The sequence below is a fragment of the Anolis sagrei genome, chromosome 6 (genome assembly GCF_037176765.1).
Source record: "Anolis sagrei isolate rAnoSag1 chromosome 6, rAnoSag1.mat, whole genome shotgun sequence".
Taxonomy (NCBI): domain Eukaryota; kingdom Metazoa; phylum Chordata; class Lepidosauria; order Squamata; family Dactyloidae; genus Anolis; species Anolis sagrei.
Genome location: NC_090026.1, coordinates 124621426 through 124633524, shown reverse-complemented (window position 1 = coordinate 124633524; position 12099 = coordinate 124621426). Strand labels below are relative to the sequence as shown.

The 12099-nt window shown below is 40.8% G+C and overlaps 1 protein-coding gene across 1 annotated transcript in view; it reads left to right on the top strand.

The window, feature by feature from the left end:
• Positions 1-12099, top strand: part of OXSR1 (oxidative stress responsive kinase 1) — a 135889-nt gene that overhangs the window by 37111 nt on the left and 86679 nt on the right. Inside the window, exon 3 of the mRNA XM_060783362.2 lies at positions 7091-7199. Within this exon, the coding sequence (XP_060639345.2) occupies positions 7091-7199 (109 nt within the window). The remainder of the gene's footprint in view (positions 1-7090; positions 7200-12099) is intronic.

Sequence of the window (12099 nt, the reverse complement as noted above, 5' to 3'; positions counted from 1 at the left end):
ATGATTGGGTTTTGAAAAATATTGGCTTGTTGTGGAACCAAGGATTAGTGTAAGGTTTGGTGGAGACACCTTTTCCCTGTGATAATACTATGTAACACAATTTTTGTTCCTGGGTTATACATGTCATTTCCTAATGGATAATAAAAAAAAATAAACTGCAAAAAGTTTGTTTTGCTGGACACCCTGCTGCACATTTTGCTATAGGGTTTCCAATGAATATCTTGTCGAGTCTCAACCAATTCAGCCTAGTTTGTGGCAGCTACAAAAGCAATGTTTCTGGAGTATAACAACTACTTTCAAAGTACTTTCACCACACAATTAAACAGGGAATAACACTTTCAAACCCAGAACAGAAAATTTCTCAGATTTTGTTACATAGTGTAATAGCTCTTCCAGGAGTTAATTTTCCTTTTGAGAGGTAGATACGAGGGGTATTTTTAAAGTAAGGTCCATTTAAACATAAGTACACAACGAAAGTTTATTTCAAAAAAGTAAATTTATTTTCAGAAAGTACATACTTCACTCTATTTTTCGACATAGTTGGCAAGTTTGTTCAAACACTTATCATACCTCTGAACCAATTTTAAAATACCCTCTTCATAAAAACTTGCCGCCACCAAAAGCCACCAAATCGTCTGTAATCAAAGAAGGGCGACCAGAGTGGTCCTCATCATGGACGTTGTCATGGCTATCTTTGAATTGTCGTACCCACTTACGCACTTTGCTTTCACTCAGTATCACCGTACACTTCACAAATTTGTTGATGAATTTCTGCAGCAGGCAGGTTCCTTGCTGACAAAAACCATATCACTGAGCGAGCCTCACATGCGGCGGGTGAGTTGATAGTCTTAAACATTTTTAAAGCACAGAACAGAACCGTACAGGTTAGCTACAGAGCGGAAACTGAGTACAGTTGTTCCCGACGCACGGGCTCGTTGCGGTATGCGTGCGAACTACTAGTGTCTACAACAAAACGGACCTTACTTAAAAATACCCCTCGTATATTTCACTTCCTGTTGTCTTACCCCAATTCTCAACTATGAGTCGTTTGTAAGTCGGACGTTTGTAACTCCAGGATTGCCTGTACAGCTAAAAATCTCATCAATTCAAAAGTTAAAATAAATAAATTCTATTAGTAAGTCAAAATTAAAATTCTTCAGAACATGTTTAGAAGATAATAAAGATGTTAATTGCTTTCAGATTGGCTTAAAGTAACCCCTTGAATGAAAGACATCAAAATAATCCTATTGTCAATTGCTTAGGTCTTGAGAAATCAGGACCAATGCCTCTTTGATTGAGTCTTTCCATCAAGAATGCAAAGGACACTTAATCAACTACCAAGTTTGCAAACGTTGTGTATGTGTTTTTTAATGCAATACAACTGTTTGGTTCACTCCTGACATGATAAATAAAAAATCAAGAATGCAGCCTTCCCTTTTCCCTTCTGCTTTCTGCCTTTTCAAAAAGGCATTGTCTTTTCTGGTAATTCTCTTTTAATTTAAATTTAATTTAATTTTAAAAATGACTTGTAGCGTTTGTCCTTATTCAGCGTGAAAGGCATTACAGGCAGTCCCTGAGTTACAAACAAGATAGTTTGTTATTATTGTTGTTGCCTGCTATAGCAGTGCACTTAATTCCCGGACCTCCTAGAATTGCTATGAACATGAAGGATTACTTTTAATATGTATGTGTTATGGTGACAATTTTTATGTTTATATTGTTTTGTTAATCTTATGTTTATGTTGTTTACTCTGTATGTATTGATGATGTTACTTGGAAACCGCTCTGAGTCCCCTCGGGGAGATAGAGTGGTATAATAATAATAATCATCATCATCATCATCATCATCATGATATGACCAAATTACAGCAGCCTTGGTTTGGTCATCTTGGCTTCTAGGGAGAGTTTGGCTTTATTTTACCATCAGATTCATTTGTCTTTTCAGCAGTCCGTTTTATCCATAGAAGTCTTTGCACTTCAAATTAGTTGGATTTTTTTTCCTATCAGCTTTCTTCACTCCCTTTCTTTCAGAACCATCCATAGAAATGGGATATATACACTACGCAGTGTACCCCATTAAAAGGTCTTACTTTCAGAAGAGTTAAGGGACATTGATAGAAAGAGACTGAAACTCCCAAGCAGTACTCAAAAAGGGTCACTTGGTCAGATGCATTTACCATATAAGTCTACCTCTTGTGTAAGTTGAGTGCAGATTTTTGGGGTCAAAATTATGGATCTCTGGATAAGTTTGAGGTTCATTCTACAGAGAGGAGAAAATACCAACGCCACCTCAAGAAACTAGCCAGTTTTGGTTGCCATAGCCATTCTTTTCTTGTCCAGAAAGATCAGAAGCAGTGCTGTGGCAGACAAAAAAAAGGGATTGGTGCTTCTTTTCAGTTCTTCTGGGAACAGATTAAATTCTCACATTTTGCCACTTTGCTGACAGTATTCAAAGACAGACTTTCTGAGAAAATCTTTAAAAGCTACTGTTTTTTGAGGGCCATTTGCAGTTTAGTGTACTCCAACTTAGAATTGGCACACCTGCAGAAAATTCTGTTCATAGAATGCATTTTAATAATTCAGCAAATATTCTGCACACTAAAATAAAATCACATTGGGTGGGGCATTTTCTGCACAGGATGCACCATGTTCTGCATGGAAAATGCTGTTTCCCATGCAGAAAATGCTGTTTTCTGTGCAAAATGAATTTGGAAAATTTACATAGAGTTAGTCCCAAACTGAAAAAGAGTAGTGTCCAGGATTCGCCTTGGTACAGTTTGTCAACACTTAAAACACTTTTTAAAAATCCAATATGTTTTGAAAATACTTTTCACTTCTAGATAGGGGAAAGGTCTTTTATGGAGCAGTTGCTGCATTGTGCAGAATTGACTCCCCGGGATGCAGACGTCCAAACTTAAAACTGAGCAGCCCTAATTACTCTGTGGGCTGATGTCGACTCTTATTATATCTGAGCCTCAGCATCTAGAGAGAGAGGAAAAAGAGAAAGCAGTGACTCCTTGCTATGAAGTCAGGTTCTACATTTATCTTTTACTCTTCTCTACACCAAACGTTTTCTTGTCAAGAGACAGAGGGCTTTCGCATTGAGAATGAGTGTGACTTGCCCAAGGTCACCCAGTGGCTTTCCATGTCCAAACAGGGATCCAGATCCTCGTCTCCAGAGTCATAGTTGAATGCACAAACTATTGCACCCTTCCTACACCACTCATTCATTGGTTAAATATCTCCTTAAGTAAAAAGGATAATTTAGAAGAGAGAAAAGCATATACTTTCCTTTTGGGATCTAAAACCCTCCTACATAACCATTTGTCAGGATGAGTTCGTGAACTTGGAAAAGGACCTTGCCAATGTAAAATTTAGGAAAACTGATGCAAGGATTGGGTTGTTGTAGGTTTTTTGGGCTGTATGGCCATGTTCTAGAAGCATTGTCTCCCGACGTTTTGCCTGCATCTGTGGCAGCCCTCCTCAGAGGTTGTGAGGATGCCTGCCACAGATGCAGGCGAAATGTCAGGAGAGAATGCTTCTAGAACATGGCCATACAGTCCCGTAAAACCCACAACAACCCAATGATTCCAGCCATGAAAGCCTTTGACAATACATTGATATCAGGATTATTGGGGATAATGAAATACTCTAAACTCCAAACTACATGTTGCTGCACTTTAGTGAATCAGCTGTAGTATGTAGGTGTGTTGCACAAATGTAACTAGTCTATGTGAAATAAGCAAGAAATCGTATATTTTAAAATATATATACATGAAACATTTTCATGAGATACGTTGTGCATGTCACTATTGTGATTTATTTGTATGTCTGTATAAATTTTAAGGGGTTGGTTTAACCTCTGATTTATTTATTTATTTATTATTATTTTATTTAAAGCAATTATATTCCGGCCTTCTCACCCTGAAGGGGACTCAGGTTGAAGCACAACACAAATATGGCAAACATTCAATGCCAGAATAACAACAAAGTATAAATATTCACAAACATTAAAATCAGTTGTATCCACTTGAAACCCTGTTGCAAAAACGATGCATGTCAGAAAGGTGTTATCACCAACATGAAATGTTTGGAAAGCTCTGCTCTAAATGTTACATAGTAAAAGAAAATAGATATTAAGTGTTGGTGGGGAATATCTCAGCAAAGGCCACTTTTTTGTTGAGTCAGGAGCAACTTGAGAAACTGCAAGTCGCTTCTGGTGTGAGAGAATTGGCCGTCTGCAAGGACGTTGCCCAGGGGATGCCCGGATGTTTTGATGTTTTACCATCCTTGTGGGAGGATTCTCTCATGTCCCTGCATGAAGAGCTGGAGCTGATAGAGGGAGCTCATCCGCGCTCTCCCCAGATTCGAACCTGCGACCGGTCGGTCTTCAGTCCTGCTGGCACAGGGGTTTAACCCACTGCGCCATTGCTACTTATGGAAAATAGTATTCGATTATGTAGGTCAGTGTTTCCCAAACTTTGATCTTCCAGATGTTTTGGACTTCAGTGCCCAGATTTCTGGACTGTTGGCCAAGCTGGCTGGGAATTCTGCGATTTGAGATCCAAAACAGCTGGAGGAGCAACGTTTGGTACCATTTGACTAAGGATCAGTGAGATGATGGATTCATCTACACTAGGCATGGGCAAACTTCAGCCCTCCAGGTGTTTTGGGCTCCAACTCCCACAATTCCTAATGGCTCATAGTTTGCCTATACCTGATCTACACTGTAGAATTAATGCAGTTTAACTTCCATGGCTCAATACTATGGAATTATGGGAAATGAAATCTGATCTGTTACCAGCCCTCTTTTTGCAGAGATGACTAAAGACCTTGTAAAACTACAAATCCCAGGATGCTGTAGGACTGAGCCAGGGAAATTAAAATGCTGCCGAAGTGCATTAATTCCACAGCATAGATGCACTCAATCTCTCACGGTAGATGCGTCTTCTTGTTGCCAGAATAGCCTGTCCGTTTTGCCCATTTGCTCTTGGAGACGAGCTCTTAGCTCTACCCAATTTAGTTTTCATTTCCCGTTCAATCCATTTCTCATTCAGCACACAGACAACATGTGGATGTTTTCAGAGAGAGAGAAAAAAACTTACTGTCAAAGGACTATGATACGAATCTTCAGTATTTTGTCCACCCAGCTGGATGCGGGTTTCTGAGGTGAATACAGAGTTCACAGAAGTTATTGTTCAGTATATATATTTTCATAATTGGTTGTGCTAATTTGCCATGTGAGATGAATGATGTATCAGATTAAGCAGACATGCGCCCTGTTGCAGTCCTCATTAGTTTGCAAAGATCAGCCAAAATTTTTCTGAGGATCTCGGCAAGGTTTCCTGAGCATCCTTTTATGTCGAAAAGTCCATGGTAGAGCTCTTAAAACTCTTACTGTGTGTTTTTGTTTCCATTGCTCTTCGAGAAATAATGGAAAGCAGCATCCTCCTCATTAATGATTCATGACCTTACCACTCTGTTTTATGGACACTTTTTTTTGCATCTCCCCTTATGGAATCAACTTCATGCAGATCGCTAAGTGTCTTTCCCCTCCTAATAGGCGCACGATGTCTTTTGCCATTCCCAGAATAAGTGTGTGGTAGTCAAGTATTATTATTCTCATGTCTCTTGTCAACCCAGGCATGCACTTTGAAATGTAAATGGTTTGTTTTATTGTGTTTATAACACAGTTTTCTTTCGAGGGGTTTATGATGGTATAGATCTCTCCTCCCCACCTCACCCCATTGTATTCTCTTAAAAATATTATGCTAAATCTGATTTAGGCCTCTTCTACACTGCCATATAAAATCCAGATTATCTGCTTTGAACTGGATCATATGACAGATTAATAATAATAATAACTAGCTGAACCCGTCATGCGTTGCTGTGGCCAACCTTCCCTCCCTTCTTTCTCTCCTTTCCCTCCTTCCTTCGCTCCCCCTTTCCTTCTCTCCCTTTTTTCTTTCCTTCTCTCCTTCCTTCTCTTTCCTTCATTCCCCCTTTTTCTTTATCTTCCTCTTTCTCTCCTTTCTTCCTTCTCTACTGCTTTCCTTCATTCCTTTGCTTTTTTGCTTCCATCCATCCTTTCTTCTCTCTTTCCTTCCCTCCCTCTTTCTCTCCTTCTTTCCTTCCTTCCTTCGCTCCCTGTTTCCTTCCTTCCCTTTTTTCTTTCCTTCTCTCCTTCCTTCTCTACCTCTATCCATCCTTCCTCCCTTTTTCTTTTCTTTCCCTTTCTCTCCTTCCTTCCTTCTCTACCTCCTTCCTTCCTTCCTTCCTTCCTTCCTTCCTTCACTCTTTGCTTTCATGCTTCTTTCTTACTTTCCTTCTTCCTCCCTCCCTCCCTTCCCTCCTTCCTTCCTTTTCTGTATCATCATTTAGCTTTCTTAAGTTTTTAAGTCCTTTCTGCTGTGTTTTTTGGGAGGGGGGATTATGAGTGATGGTCACTCATTGACCTGTTAGGGGTATAGTGTCCAAATTTTGTGTCAATTTGTCCAGTGGTTTTTGAATTATGTTAATCCCACAAACAAATATTATATTTTTATTTATATAGATAAAATAATAATAATAATAATAATAAATGGTAATAAAATCATAGAATCATAGAGATGGAAGAGACCATGTGGGCCATCCAGTCCAACCCCCAGTCAAGAAGCAGGAATATTGCATTCAAAGCACCCCCGACAGATGGCCATCCAGCCTCTGTTTAAAAGCCTCCAAGGAAGGAACTTCCACCACACTCTGGAGCAGAGAGTTCCACAGCTGAACAGCTCTTACAGTTAGGAAGTTCTTCCTATTGTTCAGGTGGGATCTCCTTTCCTGCAGTTTGAAGCCATTGTTCCATGTCCTATGTCTCCAGGGCTGCAGAAAACAACCCTGCTCTCTCCTCCCTATGACTTCCCCTGACATATTTATACCACTTCTCTAGGACCCATGTATGTGTCTTTTCAGCCATCAGGGTATCAGTAGAACTCTCCTCTAGCTCTGCATTTCAAATGTGTTAATTTTCTTCCTTTCAGCTCTCTTCATCATTCTGCCTCTTCCCATAGAGCAGAATAAGAATAACTTTTCTGCCTTTTTCCCCCTCCAGAAAGAAATTCAAGCCATGAGCCAGTGCCATCATCCAAACATCGTTTCTTACTATACCTCCTTTGTAGTGAAAGATGAACTTTGGCTAGTGATGAAGCTCCTCAGTGGAGGTAAGTATAAGGTGTGTGTGCGTGTGTGTGTACCTTACTCTGATTCTGGTCTATTACTGTTTTTAGATGGTAAAAAAGTTCATCATTTCTGAATTGAGTCTTAAATAGCAGTAATTTATTTAGTAAATATTTATTAAATACATTTATTAATTAAATAAATACTCCATGGTTCATTCATTATTGTGAAAGGCATCCAGATAAGGACTGCTTGAAATAGGCCGATCATTTAAATTTGCTGTTGTCACGTGCTTTTAAGTTGCGTGACCCTAAGCTGAACCTATCATGGGTTTTTCTTTTGATTTGCTTTGTTTAGAGGGCTTTTGTGATTGTCTTCTGATGAGAGAGTGTGACCTGCTAAGGCAAAATCCTGGGTTTCTATTCTGAGCAGGAATTGAAACCCTAGTCTTCAAACCAATGCCCCACATTGGCTCTCTTTATTCAAATGTATTGGCCATAAATATTGAAAGAGATTTCAGGCTTGGTTTGTCTGTTGTCATTAAGCTTTAGTTTCAGATATTTGAGTCCTCTCTATACATGTATTTCCTAGTTTGACAAACTGTACATCATAACTCTGGAGCTGGGCAAACCATCCTTTGTGGACAGGCTCATCTGTGTGCAAGTCATACAAGTATGACCCTTGTGCCTACAGGACCAGTGCCTGTGATTTCATGTACACATGTCCAAACTAAAATATGTTCTCCCTAGGCATTTTCTAGGCCCACCAACACAATTCAATAGTATGCTTCCATCAGAAGTCATTCATTTCTATAGCATTTGCTAGTAACCACAGGGACGCATCTCCATGGGTATTGGAGCTGTATTACATCTATCTATCAATCAATCATCTATCTAGCTATATGTCAAAGTATATCTATGTATCTGACTGTACCACAAAGGCTATTGCTAGGTGAAGTGACCCTCTGGGAAAGAAAGGGACATATGTATGAGAGGAAGGAAGGAAACAGCCATAAATAGAGCCATGCTGCCAGGAAGATATTGTGAGGTAGGCCCTCTCAGACCTGGGGAAAGGGGGAGGGAAGGAAAGAAAAGAAGGGAAAGAAAGTGGGGAAAAAAAAAGAAGGGAAGGAAGAGAAAGGAAAGGGGAACAGATAAAAGGGAAGGGAAAGAGAAAGATGAGAAGAAAGCAGGGGGCAGGAGGCCTTCCGACATCCTTGCAAGGCCAGGTATACATGCTAAATGGTGAGATAGCAATGGCTGGACCTGGCATGGCCTTAATTCCATGTCAGCTGGATCCAAAGTGATCCTTCGATGGGAGTCAAAGGGTTGCTTTCCTTCAGTGGGCCAAGCTTTAGCACAGCTGATAAATCACCAGTAATTATAATACCTACCAACCGAAAGGTTGCCAGTTCGAAGCCCCGGGTCGGCACGAGCACCCAACTGTTAGCCCAGCTCCCTGTTTACCTAAGCAGTCTGATAACAGCTTGAGCTGTAAGTAATGAAATTAGGTATTGCTAAAACAAGTGGGGGAGGTATTTTACGACACCATAAAGAAAAACATCAGAAAATGGCCGGTGACCAAAAGGAAGGAGGAAGTCCTGATTGCTCTTTGTCATAGAGGATGGAGTGGCAGCACCCCCGTGGCTAGATTTGAGCACAGCCTCCAAGGCACCAAAAAGCTGGATGTCGACACAGCATACCTCCTTTCTGTTCTGTTTGGCTCCAAAATGGCATTGAATGTTTGCCATGTATGTGTACTGTGAACCCCCTGAGTCTCCCTGGGGAGGTAGGGCAAAATATAAATAATGTGTAATTATTATTATATTCTTTTTTCCACTAATGGCACCCTCCCTGTTCCTTACTGGAAGGGCCGGTACAACTCTTGGGAACTGTTTTTGGCTTTGTCAGTTGACTTCAACAGGAGGATGGGTATTCAGAAGTCCATGTGAGCAATCTAATAAGAGAAAAGATGCATGACTTTTGTATTTATTTATTAAAATGATTTGTACTTTGTTCTTTGCTCTAAAAAAGGCTCCCAGATTAGCTTGTAAAAATGGTACTCACAGTCCCTGCCCCTGGGCTGTGAAAGACACGAGGGATGAGATGAGGAGGTTAGAGGAGAACTAATGTGATGGCCATGCCTTGCTTCTTCTCTTGTTCCCTCAAGGAAAAAGAGATGGTTCCTGAGCAGCCCTTTTCTTTTCAAAATATTCTGGTGGTTTCTAAAGTTATGCTACAATTTACAAACTTTTTCAGCCAAGTCCACCCACTCAACCTGTGCCAGAAATATCTTACAAAGTATGGAGAGTCATCCTGATTCAGCTCAAAGGCCTGTGGGAAGTTCACCACCAGAACCTGAGAACCTTCCTCATGTTCACCTGCATCTGTTGCTGAGAGCCATTCCTGTCACCAATGGTTATGGGTTCCATCTGTTTCCAAAAAGCAAGAAAAGGACAGAGGGAGAGATTGTCAGCCTTCTCTGCTAAAGGGGTTCCTAAGACCATTGGAAATATATGTTTCTGATGTCTTTGGTGATCCTCTGAAACCTCCTCACGACCCCCCCTCCCCCTGTATTCTGATCCCCAGGTTGAAAAACACTGCAGATGCTATTACGTGGAAAACTATAGCAAAATGTGCTGCTGGATGTCTCGCCAAATCAAAGTTTTTGCAGTTTCATGATTCCCCCCCCCCCCCCATGATTTGATAATAGAACCAATTAGGAAATGACATTTATAACCCAGGAACAAGAATGATGTTTACATTACAAAAATCGTGTAATTCTTCCCATTTAATTTCCTTATATCTAGAGGGGTTGAGATTTTCAGAAGTGTTTGCATTTCTCATAGTTCTATAGGTTCCTTGTTTGTTGTTGTTCATTCGTTCAGTCGTTTCCGACTCTTTGTGATTTCATGGACCAGCCCACGCCAGAGCTCCCTGTCGGTTGTCACCACCCCCAGCTCCTTCAAAGTCAAGCCAGTCACTTCAAGGATCCCATCCATCCATCTTGCCCTTGGTCGGCCCCTCTTCCTTTTTCCTTCCATTTTCCCCTGTATCATTCTCTTCTCCGAGCTTTCCTGTCTTCTCATGATGTGGCCAAAGTATTTAATCTTGGCCTCTACTACTCTTCCCTGCAATGAGCAGTCAGGCTTTATTTCTTGAAGTATGGACTGGTTGGATCTTCTCGCTGTCCAAGGCACTCTCAGCACTTTCCTCCAGCACCACAGTTCAAAAGCATCTATCTTCCTTCGCTCAGCCTTCCTTATGGTCCAGCTCTCACATCCATAGGTGACTATGGGGAATATCATTGCTTTAACTATGCGGATCTTTGTTGCCAGTGTGATGTCTCTACTCTTCACTATTTTATCAAGATTGGACATTGCTCTCCTCCCAAGAAGGGTCTCCTGGTTTCCTGGCTGCAGTCTGCATCTGCAGTAATCTTTGCACCTAGAAATACAAAGTCTGTCCTTGCCTCCATGTTTTCTCCCTCTATTTCCCAGTTGTCAATCATTCTTGTTGCCATAATCTTGGTTTTTTGATGTTTAACTGCAACCCAGCTTTTGCGCTTTCTCCTTTCACCTTGATTAGAAGGCTCCTCAGCTCCTCCTCGCTTTCCTTACATGGTTCCTTACATGGCATTAAAGAATAATTGGTTAAAAGGTAGAGGACCCATTAGTGAAATGTCTTCATTTGTTCTTGGGCCATCTTTTGTGGCTTTGAGGTGTTGCCTTGGTGTTTCTGATCCTGCCGTTGGAATTTTCCGCATGGTTTCATTTCTTTTTTGTCAAGAATTCTGTGATGTTGAACTGCCACCCTGCAGCTTCAGATCCTATCTCCCTTTTGAGGAATATAATTGCCTGTCTCTGGAGGGAGAGCGTTAAGTCTTTTCCAGCATGTGCATCATAAATCAACTTTTTATTGACCTTTTCCCCTCCAGTAATTACCTCGTTAAGTCTTTTTTTTACCTGGCATTTGAAGAGGCGAAAGAGGTGCAGAAAGGAAGAGAAAGATTCCCAGGCAATGACTGAGCACCTTTCTTTTTTCCTTTTTCGTTTTACAAGAAATGCAACAAGGAAGTGAGAGCACATTACTGAGAGATGTTTGACTAGCCCCCCTTCCCCAAAGGTGGATATTATGATCTGCTTTGCAGCAAAAAATTAATCTTTTGTGGAGTATTTTATTACTCTAATAGATATATTATAGATAATGTTTTATTGAAGGAATAACAATTTTCCTTGGAAATATCATGTGACCAGCCAACTGAGACATAGTACTTTATTAATAATCCTGATATGGGAATGGACAAGAATCATAGAGTTATAGAATTGGAAGAGACCCCCATGGGCCATCCAGTCCAACCCCCTGCGAAGATGCAGGAAAACGCATCCAAAAATTAAGAGAAGATAGATGGGCATTCCTGAGAGTGACCAGAAGACTGTGGATGTAGCATATCTGGATTTCAGTAAGGCCTTTGGCAAGGTCCCCCATGACCATCTGGTAAACAAACTAGTCCAATGTGGCCTAGGCAAAACTATGGTTAGGTGGATCTGGAATTGGTTAAATGGACGAACCCAAAGAATGCTCAACAATGCTTCCTTTTCATCCTGGAAAGAAGTGATGACTGGAGTGCCATCAGCAGGGATCCCTCCTGGGCCCGGTTCTGTTCAGGATCTTTATTAATGTCTTAGATGAAGGGTTAGAAGGCATGATCATCAAGTTTGGATTCTATGATTCTATGACTGTTGCAAATTGTCCAGCCAACTACGCATTTTGGAGACAGAAATACCAGACCAGCTACTGTAGATAGCTTAAAACAATATGGATGAACTACTTAGAACTCACCTCGTATTTCATAGAATCATAGAGTTGGAAGAGACCTTGTGGGCTGCCCAGTCCAACTCCATTCTGCCAAGAAGCTGGAAAATCACATTCAAAGCACCCCTAA